The sequence below is a fragment of the Ammodytes marinus genome, assembly GCF_949987685.1.
Source record: "Ammodytes marinus genome assembly, chromosome: 19".
In the NCBI taxonomy this organism is placed as follows: domain Eukaryota; kingdom Metazoa; phylum Chordata; class Actinopteri; order Uranoscopiformes; family Ammodytidae; genus Ammodytes; species Ammodytes marinus.
The window spans coordinates 9,371,242-9,392,748 of NC_137223.1; the positions used below are offsets into that span (position 1 = coordinate 9,371,242).

A 21,507-nucleotide genomic window follows, 5' to 3' on the forward strand; every position below is an offset into this window, starting at 1 on the left:
TCTCTCTGTCTCATCTGTCACTCTCAGCGTCCGGTCGTCTTGTGTCTGCCTCTCTGATACACTGTCTTCTCTTTTTGTTCCTGTCTCCTCCTCCTCTTTAACCGCTCCTCCCCCTGTTGAATGGACCCAGACCTTCCTCTTTACTCTTCTGGAGCTGAAAAGTGAGATAGCAAAAGGTTATTCTGCGTGCTGCCTAGATCCCCCTCTCCACTGATTGTGATCTCCATCCACGTCAGAGCCGGAGAGCAGCCCTCCTGAGCAGATAATGCTACCATAGTTGTAGCGCTTCCACTTGGATGACTACACATACATGTCTACGCTGGCAATTGTGAAAATATACCTATTTCAATATTTATCTTTCTGAAGGCGAATGGAAAAACTACAACTGTGCGACCGGATGATGCAGATAGTAACTCAGCTTGAGTAACCCTACAGAGTGACGCAGGATCTGAGTGAGATATGAAACCAAAACCACCACTGCATTTTGGGCAACGTTTTAAAGCCCCTTTCAACCCACATCCACAAAATCCTGCTAATTATGTCATTTGGGGAATTAGTTGCCTGCTAGTAGGCATCTGAAAATAGTTAGGCGTATTTATCAATCCAAATTAAAGATGTTGTCATTTAAGTTTGATAAACTTTGACAGAAATTTGGTTAAGATGAGGCGGGCTTTGCTCCTGGTTCTTATGACAAAATAAGTATTTTGAACCAATCACAGCAGTTCTCTGCCCAAACATACTATAAAAACAATGACTGTTGCCATGGAGACAGTTTGATATGGCCACGCCCAAACGGTCTAGACATAAAAAAGCGTTTTTTTTAACCAACTTGTATAATATCTATGAACATTCATTTTCAATCAGATGTTTGTAAAAGCTTATTGAGACACTCAACTTTGATATCATATAAAGATGTTTTACTATTTCAGACCAGGTTTCCGAAGGCTTTAAGCTCTGAATCCTGATTGGTTTAATTTGATCTGTCATCATCCATCATGTGCTCATCTTCCTGTCATAAATCAGCGTCACAAGTCTTTTCCTGTCCTCCCTTCATCCAAGTATTCAACCCCTCTCCTGGGAAACCACCTTCTCTGAAGAGCAGCGATGCTTCACTGATGGCAATGCTGCAAAACTAACCAAATGCCAACCCCTGCATTATTGATTGTTGACGTGTGTCCCTGTCCCTGTTCTAGTTCCTTTCTTTCCCCCTTTTTTTTATAGGTCAGTAGACTTTTTCAAATCTAATTCAAACGGCTCAATATCCAATTTTGAAGAAAAAAAAAGTCATTACCTGAAGCTTCACATCTTGTAGGGCTCTAGATAATTATTAGAGGTCTGCTTTGATCTGTCCAAAGGTAACATACCAACACCTCCTAAAGCTCACTATTGAACATGTTACATCTTAGGTTATTCTTTATTATTGGCTTTACAGATGTTACCTACGAAATCTTCTTCTGGCTAGGTGCAGTGACTTGAAGTTACACAAAGGAAATAAATAAGTGTCAATCAGCTCGCTTAAGTTAAAGGTGTATTCAGACAGATCATAAAGCACATGTTCACCTTGTAGTCCTACACAATATTGACCACTTAATTCCATGTTGATTCACCCGAAGCGGCTAACACATGTTAGTTAGCTAGAAACTGCCACATGGAATTTCTCTGTGGGAGTGTGTTTTTGTCTCCCTCCTTGTTCTTCTGGTCTCTGAACATTGATAATGATTTTGCATTGAAGTTGCATGTTCCCATTGAAGTTGCCTGTGAATGTGCTTTCACATTGACTTTGTATACCTCATTGTGCTCTGTCTGAACACACATTTAAATGGGCAGACTTACTTTGTTACTTTCGGAACAGAGCCAAGCTAGCGGTTTCCACCTGTTTCCAGTCTTTATGCTAAGCTATGCTAAGATCCTGGCTGCATTGTAAAGGTGAGTAAAGGTCAGCAATTCTGGAGATTCTGGAAACACTTGTTGACAAAAAGTGAATTTGAAAATAAGCATTCTCCAGAATCGCTGACTCCGCGTTTAATATTAACTGTACAAGAGAGCGGTATCAATCTTCCTATCCCATTCTTGGCAACAAAAAAAGCGGGTAAATGCTTTATTTGAGATATTTCTTTAAGCTCTCATTTAGGGCTTCAGTTTCATACAGTTCACATTTCAATTTGGAACACAACCATTTTTCCTGAGTCGAGAGAGAGGAAGTGGCCTGTTGAATAGCTGAATGCCAGCCTGTGTTAGCAGATAAGAGCCTGTCCTTGTTACTATCCAGAGCTGCCAGGAGGCTGGAGAAAACAATCAGTGTCAACTGTAATTAGGCCTCACGTCTCCCAGGGGGACACAGCTGTTATCTGTCCCCTGCTGACATGCACCATGCCTTCGGGGGATTCTCCTAAGTTAGTATCAATGAAGCAAGATGTGAAATATGATACTACAGGGAGGTTATGAAGCAGCGGACATTTTTTTCACGCTTGATTTGATTTCTCATTTCGAGGCGAATAGCTCTCAGTTTGACAGTTTGATAGTAGGCTATTACTTGTATGACAATCATCACGTCAATGCCAAGCACACTCATTTCTCACTCGCCTCTACTATGCAGAGGAGGCCTTATGATTCAGGCTCACTGTGGTTTGGCAGTGACTATGAGTTCACATCCGAGAAGAGAGGTGGTGTGAGCCCATATCAGCCCACCACCGCTGACAGTAAAGGACACCTGACTGATGACACTGCTAACCAAATACAGAGTCTGAAATGGTCTCTGACACGTTTCACCACTCAGGGTGGAGCTTCCTGGAAGACCCGTGTGAACCGACTGCATACCTCAAGTCAGCCCTGACAAGCATGTCCGGCACTCACACCACTGATCACCACCAGCATATTCCAAATAAAAACCCATCATCATCTGTCAGGGTCAGGCTAGGCTAGCACACCATAAGCTCTGACTGACACACAAACTGTGGGCCCTTTGTTTTCACACAGAGTCAACTGTTCACAGAAAATCCTGCTATGAAACTTAAAGTAGGCCTATCTAAAAAATGATTTGCAAGTCGTTTTCTTAATGCAGTTTAAGCAACTAAAATGTCATGTACGTTTTAAAAAATTAGCAGAGTTGGAGTTGTAAGAGACATACAGCGCTCCATAGTTGCACTTGCTTTTGAACAAGTTTTAAGTGAAAAAGAAAATAATAACTCAAGTGTGGTACACATGGAGCAGAGAACCAAAACGGAAATGACCACATTAAAGACTTCAAGTTCTCTTCTACATGTACGTATATCAATATACCTTTGTTAATTGAAACAAGACGACAGAATGTCAGGCATCATGTGCAGCATGACAACATCAGGAGAGAAAGTTAACAATGCAATGCAGCGCAGAGAACAGGAAACTTCAGAGCATTCACACTAATATGTAGTATAGCAATGACTCTGGGCTTTCCCTCTGACAAGGACTTGAATGTGAGCATCTGTGATTACCAAACATTTACTCAACACGTTCTGTTGCTAAATCTCGACTGAAGCTCTGATCACTTTGGCTCTGGAATAAAAAATAAATGATTAATTTCAACCCTTCTTACAACGTCAAAGGTAAAGCAAGTTCAGGTTTGTGACATGAGAACTAGGTCAACAAAGACTTTCTAAGTGCAGAAGAGAACGCTGCAAGATCTTACCTTCAGGTTTGCTGCAGTGCAGGAGTGGTCAGCCTGAGGAAGTGGCAGATTGTAGACACTGAGGGTAAAAAAAACAAACCCCAAGCACAGTTTCCTTTCTTTTTGTTGTTAACACATAGGCTACTGCTACAATCTCGAGGTGGCCAGAAGAGAAACTGCTGGCTGGTTACATTGTGTCTGAGAGGATCCCTTTGTTCTGTGCAGCCTTAATCTAAAAGTAATAGTTTAGGAATAAAAAGGAATAGTCACAAAGTCAGTGTTGAACGGTTTTTATATGGAATTGTGTACTTCACCGGCAGCTGCCATTTCTGACAATGCTGGGGGAAAAAAAGCTGTAATACAAAATGGCTAAATCTGTTTTCCACAAATGACATACTGCACATCCTCAAGTTCCAAAGTGTCACTTTAAAAGTACAAAGATAAAATGATTGAACAGAATCTGTGTTGATCCCAAAAACCCACACACACACGCACACACGCACGCACGCACACACACAAAAACTCATGGAGGAATAATTGAATGGGACCACAATGCACATCTCCAGCGTGGACTGCAGTACATACTGAAGTTCATCTGGTTGACCTGAGAGTTCTGCTACACCTGCAGAATTTCACTGAAAGGGACGGAAAATAACCAAGAGACAAAACAACTACAAAGAGACGCAAAACAACAACAACACAAAGCAAAGAACAAATAGAGGGAATCGGGAAAACTTCACTGGGATGCAAAATAACAACACAATGACGTGAAATGACTAAGAAGAGACACAAAACAGCTGCGTAGAGATGGTCACCAGAGACACGTAATATGACAAGAAAAAGAAAACAGACTTCTACAACGTGGCGCAGAATGATGGGAACACAATGCAACAAAAATAACTCCAAAGACGCCAGACGACTTTCAAAGAGATGAAAAATGACATCAAGAAGACATCAAATAAATATGAAGAGACACACACTACAATCACAAATAGATGCAAAATGACAAAGACAGATAAACAATTAAAAAAAAACACACACAAAGACACAAAGTGACTACAAAGTTATCACAAGCAACCACAGTTAAATGATCATGAAGAAAATGACCACAAAGAGACGCAACTAAAAAAACAAAGTGACAAATATACACAAAAAACAACAAAGACACATTGGAACTATAACATGATGCAAAAAGAAATACAGAGACACAGAACGACAGCAGAATTACGCAAAGCAACTACAAAGACTACAAAACCACAGTGAGACTCAAATGACCATGAACACATGCAAAATGACCATAAAGAGACAAAACGTTACTATAATTAGGCACAAAAACACATACAATGAAGGAGGGCAGACATACATACCAACCATCTAAGTAGCTTGTAGTCATTTTGTCTCTTTCAGTTAGGATATCTCGCTCCTTTATACAGGGGGTCGGGGCCTTTAACATGTCCGTGCCAAGGGGCACAGCATGTCTCATAATCCATCCATGCAACAGTACACATTCTCAAGCACACACATACTCAAAAACATTATCATCTCAAAAATGTAATTCAACAAACCAAAGCATTTTGTGCTGTGTAAAGAACATACCAAAAAACAACAACAACCATGAATTCTTAATGAAAACATTTTAACATTTTTGTGGGGCAAAACTTATTTTTCCTGAATTTTCATGTCGGGTGTTCTTTTCCAGATGTGCCGCAGCATACAGAACTGTTTCCAGCAAAGCGATCTTCGGCCCCTACCAATAAAAACCATCGCTACATAAACTGCCAAACTTTGGAGTCACTCAGCAGATGTTTCTGCGTCTTTGGTTCAGAGCTCCAGTTCTTCATATATCTAAAAAATCCCTCTGACTTTTCTCTAAAAAATCTTTTTTTAAATCATGATAAAAATGATGAAAAACAAATATATATATATATACAGCTGTCACACACTGAATCAGTATAAATCCTTTTTTGGTAATCAGACATTTCACAAACAACAGGTGGATGGAACTTCATTTTGGGTCCAACGTGGATCTGTGAGGCACCTGTTGAACCCCCTGATGGGGGGCTCTCGTGGATAGAGGCCTGTTGGGCAGACCGATATGTCTTCCCTTTCAAATTAAAGCTTCATTTGGAAAGTGTCTTTCAAAATTCTAAGGAGTCTGTAGAAAGGTCTTGAGCTGTAGCGTCTCTCCCACTGATATCCTGTCGTGGTAGAAGCTGAGCCCCGTCAGGAGCTCCACGTCTCGGACCCGCGCCACGTGAAACTGCAGCCAGTCCTCCACCCACGCCAAGTCTGACCCCGCCTGGAGAAAAGTAGAGAGAAAGAGCCTTTCATTTAACCAGGAAAATGTATTAAAGGTCGAGTCTGTAATTATGGGGAACGCCTGTTGTCAAAAACCCCTTTTTGTCAAAATCAGTGAATACTGTATCTCCTCAGCCAAGGCTCTGTAAATGGGCATGTTGCTAGCTAAAATGGGCCCATCTATTTATATATCCTTTGTTTACATACGAGTTTACAGAGCCTAGGCTGTGTACTAAAACCAGATCATGAGGAGCTATGAGTTTGAAAAAAAAATATATTTTGACAACAAACATTCTTCAGAAATCTCTGACTCCACCTATTTATGAATGAGCTAAGCTTTAATCATGTTATTCCAGTGTAGGATCTGTCAGCAGCTTTTCACAGAGCTGAGCTGACGTATAGAAAAGAGTTGGTGCTGTTACTCACAGCACAGGTCTCTGTGTGGTCTGGTCTGTGGGGCAGGATGAAGGCCTGGGCCTGCAGGGGGCCCTCACAGTTAACAGGGCTGAAGGCCGAGTTCCCACAGCTGGTCAGGATCACAAAGAAATGTGTCGGGACGGGAGCCTCATTCCTGGAGAAACATGAGATCACCAGGGTTCATGAAAACTGCTGACTCTTTCATAGGAAACTCTAAATGTGACTTGTGCAGAAAAAACAAACCAAATATTTATATGTATATATTTATAAAAACCTTAGCTGATGTGGAAATGGTAAAATCTCCAGGTCACAAACTGAGAAACCTGCGGCTTATGTTCAATTATTTTCTACAACATTATTAATAAAGAGATACAGTCAATTCTGTGTGGGTGTGGTTTGTTCAGATTTCACTGAAAGTGACCAACAAATCCGCCAGCTGATATCAGATGATGCTTAGCAAGTATTTTCACACAGAGAGCTTGTTGCTCACTGTAACAAGTTGATAGAGAAAATACATGTCCAGTGCCTTTTGGTGTGAAATTAATCAGTGTGGGATGTGTTAAAGCAGCATGAATACTTGAATTAAAAATATAATGGCCTTGAGGTGTTTAATTCATCATAAAAGTGAATATTTTTGTATAGTTAGTGGCACCCACACCACAATGGTAAAGAACAAGATGATTGTTTTGCCATGTTACATCTCTGGAGCTTTATTCCATACCTTAGAGGCAAACATGTATATATAAATGTGGCTTTACCTTTGAATAATTACTGTACATCAGACTTAATTGTGCTGAACCTTCCTTTCTCAAGAATAATTTTTAGCATTTTAAGTTATTATATATTTCATTTTCTAAATTGTATTTTTCGAGTATTTGTGTGAGGCCGGAAACCTGAAAAGGAAGTTTCATTATCAGCCACAATCTATTCATGTAGACTGATAAAAACACATTGCTATTTCCTCTATAACCGACGTTATTATAACGACAACATTGAACTGCTGAACAACATTTGTGATCAGATAATTTTGTTTGTTTTCTAAGCAGAAATGGCCACTAATACACAGCTGGAAACTTCCTAAATGTGAGGATTTTGAGCTTTTCTGGCAATATATTTATTATAATAATAGACGGATTAAGAGATCATGTGACCAATTGCTGGCTGCAGCCCAAGTGGATTGCCTGGAGTGTGTGTGCTGCTGACTCACCCTGAGATCGCTTTGAGTGCATCGACGTGTCCGTCAAAGTTTTCATCAAATACCGGCCCACTCATGACGTTGACCCCATTCAGCTGTTGTGAATATTTTGGAAGCAGGACATTGTGGACATGGGTCCAAATGTCTGCAACATAGGAAAAATACACACAGATACACAATTTTAGTTCTCCAAAAACACATCAAAGCGGATGATGAACAGGCATCATGTATTTTACTTTCATTGTAAGTGCAAAGTTAGTATTATTTATGTGTTGACTAAATTGTGTTGCATTTATAATATGGTTAGGACCTTGTGTTTTTATTTGATCATATAACTGACTGACTGATTGGCCTGCACTTAGAGCTTGGAGGTTCACACAATGTAAACATGGTGCTGTGCCCTATGGCTGTGCCACAAGGGGGCAGCATCTGCATGCTGATAAATATATAGGTTTTCAGCATACCCAAACAAATCGTATTTGGAGGGGATTCATGCTAGTGTGAGCGAGAATTTCCATTTATAGCGTGGGTGGCCCCAAGTGGGAACCCAACCAGAGCTGTGCTGCCTGAAACACTCAACTTTACAATACCCAGCACTGCTGGCCAGCAGCACATAGAACAAGTTTCCGCAAAAGCCCCCATGGCTTTAAGCGTTAAATTACAACATCACCACACACATGGACAAACCTTCGCATAAGAAATAACTTGATTTGTAGTGTTGCGAAATGCTGTGATTAAGTGCATTAAGCAACACACCCGTTTGAGCAAAAGAACAAAACATAAGGGAGGAAACCCCCATTCTATTCTATTCTAACTGGTAGCCAAAAACACAGAGTGATTTCATGTATGGTCCTGTCGACTGCGTTTTTTAGAGCAATGTCTGTTGTATCAGTTCAAGTCAGATCACAAAGCAAAACCCCTTTTAAGTGAATCTCATTGTTAGGACAATCACAGTGTCTACAGTGAGCAGGACGAGGAAATTAAAGTACGGTAGCCCCATATTTCTATGGCGGCGAGATCTTTAAACTCCTGCCATGTATATTTAAGAACCAAAAATATAGCCTGAAAAGTATAATATTGAATAAAAATATCTCATGCGAACGGGCAGCCTACAATTAGTACCTGCTCTCATAAAACTTGAGCCTCCAAAAATTCAAACAAAACAGTATTACATAATGCGGGGTTGTGATCCAGAGAATCTCTTCAGTTCGCCAGTTCATTCAATTGCTCAGCTCCCATTCATTTCCAAAACTTTGACTCACCTTTAAATGCGGGGAACATTGGTGCCATGTTGCTTGTTATTACAGAGTCTGTCTCAGGTCCGTCGGTACTCAGGTCTATGAAGAGAAACATTTAAATGTGATGGTGTTTAAGGCCATACCCATATTGAAAAAAAAATGCTGTAAAAGTCAAGAATAAAGGAATAAGGGAAGTCATTTATGGCTCCAACTAACATGTGTTGTTGTTTTCCATTAATCAGTTTATAATTTCTTCTAAAAAGGCAAGAACGTATTGCGAAAGGTCCAATTAAATGTAATGTCCAGAGTATTTAGCTGATGCCAGAAAATGTCCCAAAAGTCCAAAACCCAAAGACATTTGGCTTTTTGGTTGAGAAAAAAAATCTGGTGTTGAAACTAGTATGTAAACAAAGAGTATGTTAACAAAGAGGGGCCACCCTAGCTAGTGCACATGCCCGTTTACAGAGCCTAGGCTGTGTATTAACGAACACACAGTACGTACAGATAGCGGAACTTGAGGAGATATTCACAGATTTTTTTTTGTAAATGATTTTGACAACAAGCATTCTCCAGAATCATTGAATCGACCTTTACGCGATTAATCAATTGTCAAAATACCCAATAATCAACTAATCGTTGCAGCTCCAAAAGGATTAATTGCACAATTCACCGTCTGAGAAGACTTTTCACAGTTGTCGAGAGCTTTTACTTTTTCAGTCCATCACTTCCTTTTGTGGAACTACCTGAAAGCTGAATCTCTTGAAACAGAGTGGACACTTCACTGTTGCATTTTTACATTTGAATGTGGCTCTGGAACATGTCAACTTGAATTCAACACCCGGCTGGGGAGGGGGACCTCCTATGACCCCCTCTGCTTTACACACACACACACACACACACACACACACACACACACACACTCACTGGGGGGATGCAGCAGGCCTTTGGACAGAGCAGGGTTGTCTCTGTAGCGCAGACACAGCTGGCTGGCGGTCGGTGGGATGCGTACGTCAGCACGCACACATGCTTCTGACTGCGGGCTCAGGGGTCGGACTTTGGCCTGAGAGAGAGAGAGAGAGAGAGAGAGAGAGAGAGAGAGAGAGAATCGGTCAGTGGTGAACAGTGTGTAGAGGGACTCCAGGCCAGCCCTTATGTTGTGGAGGGTTGTGTAATAGCACTCGACTTGGTTTTGCCTCACTTGTGGTTATGGGTCAGCGAGGGCATTGCGCCGTGTCTGTTTGCAGAGCTCTCTAAAAATAATAACCTCATCTCACCCCTTTGTCAGAGAAGAAATGGTGGTATTTTTTAATTCCTCTTATTGATAGAGTAGCATAAAGAATCCTTGACCCTCGTGTCAGCTGAACATGACACTAAAGGTTACAGCCACGCTAGCGGCATGTGAGGCGTTACTTACTTAGCTATGGAATAACTAACATACACTTAATAAGTAATGCCGGGAATTAAAACAAATCTACGTCCTCACTTGCTCAATCATACAGACAGTATGGTCAAACAGTGTCAACTCTCCCGGGGAATGTATCACTCCGCCTGAGGTCATGATTTACATTCACAAGCTCAACCACATAATGAGAAAGACAAGAATTGTTTGAGTCAAAATGAGTGCAGAAGATGAGTAACAGCTGCTTAGAGATGGGGTTCAGATACCAAACAACCTCTTACTACCAATCTCCTGCCAAAACCCCTAACCGCAGAAGAAATATAGCGCCGGGACAAACTCCACTGCATGAAGTCTATGTTTAGAGATGAAGGGCTCACCAGAGGCTGGATGGTATAGGACACCCACAGGGGCATAAGGCGGTCCCTGCTGTACCCGTTGAGGTAGTCGGAGTGGTGCAGGAGACAGAAGCCGGCATCTGATTGGACCACTCGAGGAACGCCGAAGGGATGGTGGAGACGTCTTAAATTGGCTATATCACCTAAAGGGAAAATGTAATGTATGAGCTAAACACATTTCCAATAAGAAAATGTATAAAGGAAAAGGAAAATAAAAGGATACTCACTGGCATTGGTTGCTATGAGATGGATGTTCATATCTGTCTCCTGAAAAGAAATTCACACTTTTTTGTCAGTAGCCTATGTGTGTGTTAAAAACATATAGTAAATCTACCATTTATTTTACACACTTTCACCATGTCGGTACATGAAGCCGGGGTATAAAGTTTTGAAGTAGGTGTGTACATTGTGATCATCATTGCATCAGAAAACGGCCAACTGTCAAACATAATGAATTACGTCTGACAGTTGGCAGTTTTTCCAACTTCAGGAAAACATTAACTGTAACCCTCTCTCCCCCCCCCACACACACACAAAAGAGGAACTAAACATTAAAGCCATATGTTAACTGCTCTGTGAGGCTGTACAGCTAAACAAGCTTAATGCTAACACCAGCAGGCTAATAAAGACAATGCTATCTATTAGCATGTTAACATTTTTAATTACAGTAAGCACTAAACACTAAGTTCAGCTGTTTCAGAGTTCTTACAACTTAGGATGAGTTAGACTTAATACTCCTTCAGACGCAAAGAAACAACGCAATTAGTCTTCTTTGGGACAATAGGCACACAAAGTAATTGTAGCTAACGTATACAAAATAAACAAAAAATATTCATGAAATACTTGTCTTAACATTTTTTTAAGACTTCTAAAATAATGATTTGAGATACTTTGATACCAATTAAGGCCTTATTTTCAGAATAATGAATTCAATGCCTTTAAGACTTTTTAAATGAACCTTGGGATGACCAACATCACCAAATTCATCGGAACACGAATGTTTCTACCAATTTTAATGGAAATTCTTTTTCAAGGCATCAAAATTACGAAACTCAAAGAGTCGCTATAGAGGACATTTCTTGAGACCATGAATGTCTACTCAAAACATTGTTTGCAGAACGTCTGGTAGATGTTGAGAAATTTGCACTGGATAAAGAAGGCTTTCTGATGGAAAAGTCACCAAAGTCAACAGTATTCATCCTGTGGGAACCATGAATTCCTCTGTCTTGGTTAACCATCCAATAGCTTTTGAGATATTTCAGCCTGAACCAGATATTAGACACCGCCAATCCCTTGAGCCAAGCCGCTAAAATGGCAACAAAAAACTTCAATAAATGTTTAGCTCATCATACCATTGCCTTGGTTTGGGATGCACAGGAGCACTGCAGGGTGTCGGAGGGTTCAGGGTTGCTGGTCTCACACGGGGTGTCATGAGAGAGTTGTGCTGGGTGAACCGGCTTGTAGAGGGGAGTCTGCAGCAGGTGGTTCAGACTGCCATGAGTCCCATTGTTCAGAGCAGGGCGAATACCCAGCAGATCTGTAAGGAGAAAGAGAGAAAAAGCTAGGATGAGGAGCTGCATTTTAATTATACAAATAACATCAAATTCACTGCTGTGTTTGAGATTTCAAGTGGGGAAAAAAATTGCTTTTACCAGCCAGGAACGTATGTCCAATAAATGCATATGTAATGCAAACCCTAAGAAACTTTCCCCTTGCATCTTTCTTTTGTATAATCCATACGTAACAATCCAGAAGTGAAACACTTTACCCAACCACATTATTTAGAAGTAAAAAGGGGAAGTTCATCTGTAGGCTGTAAACATCTGTGAACAGTTTAGAGAGCTACTTTATTTAAAGCACCACATTGTAAGCAGGTGTAGTTTTATATACATAGGTTTCTCTTCCTTTTTACTTCAAAATGCTTTAAATAGCTTGGTTAATATGCACCTTTTTTGAAATTCTATGCAGGAGCAATGCACCTGTTTCCTCTTTAAACCGTGTTAACTGTGCTGCTGCATCTAGGACAACCAACCGGCTGAGTACAATTGTTCATAGCCAAGAAGAATGATGGCTACAAAATGAAATATTAGGGCCCCGCCCCATATTTCAGTTATAAAAGAGATAACGACAATAGATATAATAACTTAAGTTACTCACAACAATGTTAAATATTGAGACATAAAAAGACATTAGCGCTCAGTTTTCAAAGTCACTGGAAACAAACAACAATCTCATTAAAGGAATAGTTCAACATTTTAGGACACTTTTTTACTTTGTACAAAAAAGTGTAAAACGACATAATGAAATATAACATTAATAATGGAGCTTCACGGGGGGTTTACGTGCGGGACTTTTTATTGTCTGCGAGGAAATACTTTGTATGGTTGCTTAGAAACCTCATATGACGACAAAACTTCAGGACAGGAGATTGGTCCTTCTCGTGTAAGAATGCTTATTTAAAAAAAATTATCGAAAGCACCTTACCACACATAATGTTATAGAGCTCGATGTTCTCAAACGGGGGCACGACGGTGTTCTTTTTGAATCCTGGACCGTGGCCAATGAAGATCGCCTGGAGAAAGCAGAGCCACAGTAGCACACAGACAATCATTAATTCCCCCAAACAACAACACTCGACAGTTTGTGAAATGAAGACATCTTTCTGTAAATAACAAGACCTCAAACAATCAATACAGAGATGAGGCCACGGGTAAATATTTGAAATGAACTAAAGCAGCTAAATGACCTGAAATAACCTTATATATGAAACAGAAGGATGTTGAGTTGGGTGGAATGTTGAGATATTTGCAGGTGGGAAAACAGTCTATTTCAAGCACACCCCACTCATTTAGTTACTCATTAGTTGACTTTTCTTGACTCATGAACCTTTTTTTAAAGTCAGCAACCTCATGAGCTAAATAAAGTCAAACTCCAGTGTGACTCACGTCTGGAAACATACTCAGACGACTTATTTTGTGATGACTTGCAAGAACAAGTGTATTAACTGAACTTGAGTAGAGTTTTGATAGCTCCACAGTATTTAAGCTCTTGTCATGTTCCATTTTTCATTTACAGAAATAATTCAGCAAAAAATGAAGATATCTGGATTTATACATTAATGTATAATACATAATAAATTAATTCCTACATCTATCGGCCAATCAGCTTATTTTCAAGCATACAGAAAATGTCACTGCAGCATCCTTCAAGTTTGAGACAAAATCACATGTTGAATAAATCTTTGACCTGTTTTTCCCTATACTTCTCTACTGCTTTTCTATTATATTGCCATACCACATCCTGCAAGACAAAGACTCAAACTCATTCAAAACCATATATAGTCGTAGACGTGAGCCGTTTTCTGTGGAGCTGCTTTGATTAAATGGCGTAAACCCCCGAGCAGAGCAACCAAACATCGCAACAAACAGAGGAGAACTGTTCCTGGGTCGTGTCAGCTGTCAGATGTTGAGACAAGTGTAGTAGTGGGTTAGGTATGAATCATTTTGAGGTTTAACGAAATAAAATGGTCAAGAACAAACAATTATCTATTTGGCAAATGTTGTTGCTTCTAACCTAAGTCTGGATGGGCTCACAACAAGTATTTTAACTCTTGTTGGTTTATTTCGTCATGATTAATCAGATTTTTTCTTTAAACCTTTTAAGACAAGAACACATTGTTTGAAATATCCATTAAGACACCACAGGCCACATCAGACCATTTCAGTCAGGCCCACTTCAGTCACAGAAACTTTAGATTGCTATTCGCAGTAGCTATATTTGGCGGCATGTCTCTGTTCTGGGGCCTCTCTGCTCTTTAATGTTGTGCACACAGGGAAAACCAAAGGCAGGGAGAGCTGCAGAAAACCAACCACAGGTTACAGAGCGGAGAAGGCATCAATGACATCAGGAATGAGTGACATTGATTTAGTCAGACATGCGTGAAAAGGAGGAACACGGGTGGAGGTGTGTTGCAATCGGGTGAGTCGGCCGTTTAAAGATTCCTTCACGTGTGAAATGTTTCTAATTTTTTTTCAGCAAGAGTTTAATGACTTTGCCCCTTTGTGTTCTTAGCTGTGAGAATAGATTGGGGCCAAGTGTCCCATGTTCAGGCCTGTTGACGCCCCTAAGCGAGGAGAGCAACTTGTTTAAGCTGGGCCACTGTAGATATACAGTGAGTCCAATATGTATTTGATCCCTTGCTGATTTTGCCGGTTTGCCCACTAATAAAGACATGATCAGTCTATACATTTATGATAATATGTATTCAAACATGGAGAGACAAAATATCAAAAAGAAATTCCAGAAAATAACTTTAAAGAATATATTTTAATTAATTTGTATATCATTGAGGGAAATAAGTATTTGATCCCTCTGGCCAAACACACTCAATACTTAGTGGCAAAGCCTTTGTTTGCAAGCACAGCAGTGAGACGTTTTTTGTAGTTAACCACAAGTTTAGCACACACACCAGGTGGAATTTTGGCCCACTCTTCTTTGCAGATCCTCTCTAAATCATGAAGGTTGGTGGGCTGTCGCCTGGCCACTCTGACCTTCAGCTCCCTCCATAGATTTTCGATCGGATTGAGGTCCGGTGACTGGCTGGGCCATTCCATGACCTTGATGTGATGTTTCTTGAGCCAATCCTTTGTTGCCTTTGCTGTGTGCTTCGGGTCATTATCATGTTGGAAGACCCAACCACGGCCAATTTTCAGCTTCCTGGCAGAGGGGAGGAGGTTGTCCTTCAGGATTGTACGGTACATGGCTCCATCCATTTTCCCAGTGATGCGGTGAAGTGGCCCTGTACCCTTGGCGGAGAAACACCCCCAAAACATTATGCTTCCACCTCCATGCTTGACGGTGGGCACAGTGTTCTTGGGGTCATAAGCAGCATTTTTTTTCCTCCACACATGACGGGTAGAATTGAGGCCAAAAAGCTCAATTTTGGTCTCGTCCGACCACATAACTTTCTCCCAATAACTTGGTTCATCTTTCAGGTGATCATTGGCGTACTTAAGGCGCGCGTCCACATGTGCCTTCTTGAGAAGGGGTACCTTTCGGGCACTGCGGGATGTTAACCCATTGCTGCGCAAAGTGTTGCCTATTGTTTCCTTGCAAACTGTGGTCCCAGCTGCCTTCAGGTCATTTGCCAACTCCTGCCGAGTGGTTGCAGGATGATTTTTGACCGTTCTCAGAATCATTGCTACCCCACGAGGTGGAATCTTCTTAGGAGCACCGGACCGAGGTCTGTTGATGATCATGTTATGCTTTTTAAATTTTCTTACAATTGCACCAATGGTTGTTACCTTCAAATCCAACACCTTGCTAATCTTTTTGTACCCCATTCCAGCTTTGTGGAGATCAACAATCCTGACTCTGAGGTCCTGAGACAGCTCTTTGGTCTTCCCCATGGTGAACATTTTGGAATCTGTCTGATTGTCTGATTCTGTGAACAGATGTTTTTCACACGAGTGATTAGTGAGAACAGGTGGCTTCAGTTCAGGTAACAAGTCGATTGGGAGTGTCTACCTGGTCTGTAAAAGCCAGAACTCCTAATGAATACTAAGGGATCAAATACTTATTTCCCTCAATGAAATACAAATCAATTAATATATATTCCTTAGGTTCATTTTCTGGATTTTTTTTTGATATTCTGTCTCTCCATGTTTGAATACATATTATCATAAATTTATAGACTGATCATGTCTTTATTAGTGGGCAAACCGGCAAAATCAGCAAGGGATCAAATACATATTGGACTCACTGTACATCTATGGAAAAAATAAGGAGACCACTCCAAGTAATTAGTCTCTGTTTATATCTTTCCGGAATGTGTTTGAGTAAAATTAACATTTGGAGTTTTATTCTATAGACCACTGGTAACGTTCCACCAAAATTTGAAAAAAAAAAATATTATATTCATATTAAGCAGCCTTGCATCTACCGGTACTGTTCAGTCTTAAGCAAATGCGTACAATACTATGCACATATATTTACTCCAGCTTTTTTATAGTCTAAACAGGATATGTGATAACCATTTATCGTGGCAGAGTATACACACACACACACACACACACACACACATCTTCCTTCCTCTGACCTGCATGTTGGTGAAGAGGTTATCTGAGCCGTGGAATCCACCAGAGCAATACTTCAGTTCCTCCTTGGTTCTGTCAGAAGAGGACAACAATACACTTTATCTGGCATAGAGAAAGGAAGGGTCACTATCTCACGACATGTTCACAGTTATTAACAAGTGTTTCCATCTTATTTCAAGAAAATAACACAAATCATCTCAATTTCAGGAGTCAGGAGTGTTTAATTCTCTTCAGACCCAAAGAGTCCACCGATTTAATTCTTCAGCTTGAAGCAATTTTACATAATTGCATGGTTGCTTTTTATCAAAGCAGTTGTACAACTCCACTCCAACAAACCCTGCTTCATTCATTATGAATGAATGATAGCACTAAGTACTCTAAATGCTTCAACTTCTGTGTGGCCAAATAAATCAGACAACTGCTGACCAAGTACGTTTCCAGTTAGGATCTCATTACACTGCATATCAGCTAAATCTTATCTTACTTTATCATGTAAATCTGTCAGTGTTCACGTCTACATCTGTTAAATGCAGTCAATAAAACAGTTTCTAAGACTGAAAGACATCTGGCTCATTAAAACAGCACTACACAAGTGCTACATTTAACAACATTTGATTTATTTTTACCACCAAGGAAAACTGTTTGAGGTTGTCTTTGCTTTTTATAATTTGCTCTTAAATTTCAAGACGGCCATTCAATTAAATGCGGAGGCAGAATTACATCACTTCCAAAATCCTCTAATCAATTCCATTGACGGGACAGCAAATAACCAGTTATTTTAAGCTGTGGTTACTTAACTTTACTTTATTTTACCTGGCTTTACAATACTGTTCTTTTTAATTAACTGTCAAACAAACAAAATAATAATAATTAACGCCCATCAGTTCACTGGCGTGCCTTTAACTTCCAATGGTCTTACTTCTGTGAACAGAGCTGCTTCAAAGATGAATCATGCTTATCAAAGCTGCATATAGGCAAAGATGCAGAGATGTTTGTGTGGCTGTACCCTTTACACTTGTACATACAACTATGATAACATTCACCCCTGTAGCTGGATCAACCAATCAGCTTGCTCGTTGCTGAGATGTTGGAGTTTGTATGGGTGACACTATACTACAGTGCAGATTTCTTCCATTGTGGACATTTGACACAGTTTGATGACCAAACACAGTGAACACTTCAAAAGGTAGTGGACTGATGGGCGACTCACAGTGCAGCCTGCCAGCCCTCCTTCATGTAGAGGTGTCCTCTCTCTATGCGTTTGTTGTTGGCAAAGTGCATCCTTTTAGGGAGGTTTTCTTTGAGGTAGGGCCTCATTGGCTGCTCAGACTTCCTGCACTTCAGAAACAGACACAGAGGAAGAGAATCAACACGCGGCAAAGGGAGGAGGAGGAGGAGGATTGAGGGCTTGTTTGACGAGAAGCCAAGCAAGCAGATAATTTCTCATTCTTCTTATCAATACAAAAAGTCACAGTTGGAAATACTTGGCATACCGACAGATTCTTCACCAGGCTCTCGTAGTCGACTGAGGGAAAGGAGAGAGACACAGGGGACAAGGTCACAAACAAAACTGACACTGAGTGATGCTGCAGAAGAGCCGGTGGAAAGAGGGACAGTGAATGGACAGGAACTCACAGGAATAGTAGTTATCTGGGAGGCTTCTGGGTCTGATGCGAGCAGCCGGGCCTTGGATGATGGAGAAGTCAGAGGTATGGTTCACGTAGGTGGACACGAACTCGGCCTTTTCGCACGAGGCCTCCTCCATGCCTGTGAAAAAAAAATAATAGTTTTTTTCATCAAAGGTGGTGAAGATCTGTGTTTGAAATTGTATCAAGTATGTTGACAGAGATGTGCCTAAGGACATAAGCACTCACTTCCTCCCTTAAAATGTACAGCACACGAGTAGCTAGACCAGAAGATATACAGCGTAGCATTTGTTGACATTGTTTCGGGTGTGGCCCGTAAACACTGATGGATCTTTCTTGTTGTTGTTTTCCTGCGCTTCATGACTAGCTTCTGACTGATAGCCAGCACATGTCCCTTTATAATTAATATGTGCTGTCAGAGTAATGCTGCCTTTGAAGTAGGATAGCCGGGCATCGCCCTGAATCACGCTCCCTCCCCCTCCTTTACCTAATTACAAGACTTGACATATGGTCTCCAGATGTCCAGAGAAACATCTCCAGACAAACATACCATCAGGAACAGTTTATATACCAAATCATTCGTTATACATTTTTCTTAATCAGTCTTTCTGGCATGGATCTGTAGTTTCCTCCTGCAACAGGTGCAGTGACTCAACCAAGTCAAACATTTGAACAGGACACAGTGAGCAGTGGCACCTAAGCTCTAAAACCACACTGTGTCTTACTACTGTGAAACCACACAGATATAAAACGGATGCACTAATTGATAGCTTTTTCTGAATGGCTTAAAGGGGACATGTAATGCTCATTTTTGGGTTCAAAGTCAAACCATAGATGGTATATAAAAAAACAACAAACATGTATTTTTGGTGTCTACTACAAGCGGTTTTCATGGTGCATTGTCTGATTCGATTGGCCAAATCCAAGTGGTAGTGTTCACTACATGTCTATCTAGTGGGGGCGTACTATGCTTATGAGCTGCAAAGTGTTGGATCAAACTCTGTACATCATTTAAACAGCGTGCCGATTCACACAAACTCTCTGACTATAACAACCCAAAAGAAACTGACTGGGTTTTGTGGGCTGGTAGGGGAAACCAAATACCCAAATATGTGTGCATGCACAAACACTGGAAAAGTCAGTTTTTACTAATATGCCCTCTTTAATGAATGTGTTTATGTGAGGGGGCTGTGTTGTTGTCTCACCGTGGTCTGACACGATCATCACGTTGACACAGTTATGCAGGCCTAACTTCATAAGGTCGTCCATCAGAATGCCCAATGTCTTGTCCACTTTTTCCAAGGCCTCAATCACCTGAAAGGCACAGCAGAATTTACAGTAAATTGACCAGAGTACAGTAAGTCTCTCATTTTAACAACTCCAAGGCTAATTCCGTCAGCAGGTAAATATCATAATTTTTCAGTTACACTTTCTGGATTTGATAGAATAATTAGACGACAGCAGAGTCATCTATAATGAAAAGAATCATCAGGTGCAGCCCTAGTCATATATCACAAAACTACACAGGAGCAGCATTTTACTTCAGTGAATGGAGTTTGTAATTCGGTCAATCCGGCTTGTAGATTTTTGTTCAGGTTCATGTACCCGGTGGTTAAGATTAGAATGAAGTTTCTCATTATTTTCACATGTATGTTAATTAACAGCCAGAATATGAGGTTTAGCGAGTGACTGACCTCGTTGCTTGCTGGCCCATGGCGATGTCCTGCTGAGTCAGGTTCTTCCACGTACAAAGTGAAGAAGTTAGGTCTAAAAAAAGAAAATATCACAAAGACAACAGTTAATGGTGCCATGCTGAATGTTGTTTGATGATGATCGTTCTTATAATAATGAGGAAGACGCAATACCTTTGTCCCTCATCTAAACGGAGCCATTCGAGCAGCGTGGACACTCTCTCCTCAAATGTGATTGACCTGTGCACAAAGCAAGGCCAACATTATCAACAACACACAACCTGTATTAGGCCATTTTCTTTTGATGATCTGATAGGAGTTTAACGTTGATGTGGCGTCAGTCTTACCTGTCATACAGCTTGTAGAAGGTTGGATAGGAGCCATTGAGTGGGACATCCGAGCCGGGCCAGAAGAAGGTTCCTGCTTTTAGTTGGTTACGTATGGCAGTCTGCCAGATCTGAGGAGGATGAGGAGAAATGGGGAAAAAAGGAAAAAGCAAGAGAAAATATGAAAGGATTGATTCATTAATTAAGGTTGAAGTGCAATCCCACACAGCCCAGTCATGACTGATGGAACTGTTACTGCATGTCTTTATGATAAATCGATCCTTTATATGACTGATATGCACAAGTGTTTTCTTTATACAAAGGAGGTTTAAAAGCACGTTTTAGCAGATGCACTTAGTTGTATTGGTTCATTACATAAAAACAATGTATTCCACAGGGGAGGGGGGGGGGGGTCGTCACTCATCAATTTCTCCTTCTCTACTGGATAGACATATGGTCGCAGCATGGTGTATCTTTTCAAGAGGAGCATGAGGGCTGTCACACAGTTGAGGAATGAGATTTAAGAGGCCTTCCCACTCAATTAAGAAACCACAGAGCGTCTAAACAAGCACAACTCGCAGGCCTCACAAGCTTGTCATCCTAGCCCCAGCCTGAGTCCATAATTATAGCAAGAAGCTCATTATGGAGGAGAACGAGATAGAGAGAACATTCCAGGCAGTTCAAATAGACAAGTGTCTCGTGCCGTTTGCAGACAGTAAATTACACTTACATTGAAGTGACTTTAGTTCCCTACAACATCAGGGCGTGTTGGCTTTTTACATGTTACACAGAACAATAGTGTCTGGCTCAGACTTCTCAGATGTGTGAAGGAAACTCTAGGGAAACATTCATCATCGCTGCATTGCTGTGGCCTTGCTCAATAAGCAGAACAATTCCTGGTAGGTGTTGTGAAACTGTTTTATATATGTACATTAGCTCACAGCTTGTTTGTGCTGTATTTTGTATGCGTTACCATGGTCACAACAGATTGACTTACGGGCTCTCCTTGGTACCATATTGGGTTGAATTTCTCATCTGATCTCAAGCTGAAGAAAATGTTATCGGTCACATCGTACATCTTGTTGTCCACAATCCCGTGAGACTCTGGATACAGACCCTGCAGGAAAAAGAAAAAAAAGGAGGTCCAGTTAAGCGGAGCGGCTT

The 21,507-nt window shown here is 40.8% G+C and overlaps 1 protein-coding gene across 1 annotated transcript in view; it reads right to left on the reverse strand.

Annotated features, from left to right (window-relative positions):
- Positions 1–3,924: 3,924 nt before the first annotated feature.
- Positions 3,925–21,507, reverse strand: part of enpp1 (ectonucleotide pyrophosphatase/phosphodiesterase 1) — a 31,800-nt gene continuing 14,217 nt past the window's right edge. The window contains exons 6-23 of the mRNA XM_080047426.1: positions 21,341–21,460; positions 20,365–20,474; positions 20,192–20,257; positions 20,021–20,093; positions 19,532–19,640; positions 18,316–18,447; positions 18,174–18,205; positions 17,891–18,018; positions 16,683–16,752; positions 13,070–13,157; positions 11,938–12,122; positions 10,813–10,852; positions 10,568–10,728; positions 9,716–9,851; positions 8,816–8,890; positions 7,566–7,698; positions 6,368–6,512; positions 3,925–5,942 (exon numbers count right to left, since the gene is read on the reverse strand). Coding sequence (XP_079903552.1) covers positions 5,790–5,942; positions 6,368–6,512; positions 7,566–7,698; positions 8,816–8,890; positions 9,716–9,851; positions 10,568–10,728; positions 10,813–10,852; positions 11,938–12,122; positions 13,070–13,157; positions 16,683–16,752; positions 17,891–18,018; positions 18,174–18,205; positions 18,316–18,447; positions 19,532–19,640; positions 20,021–20,093; positions 20,192–20,257; positions 20,365–20,474; positions 21,341–21,460 — 1,956 coding nt within the window. The 3' untranslated portion in view covers positions 3,925–5,789. The remainder of the gene's footprint in view (positions 5,943–6,367; positions 6,513–7,565; positions 7,699–8,815; positions 8,891–9,715; positions 9,852–10,567; positions 10,729–10,812; positions 10,853–11,937; positions 12,123–13,069; positions 13,158–16,682; positions 16,753–17,890; positions 18,019–18,173; positions 18,206–18,315; positions 18,448–19,531; positions 19,641–20,020; positions 20,094–20,191; positions 20,258–20,364; positions 20,475–21,340; positions 21,461–21,507) is intronic.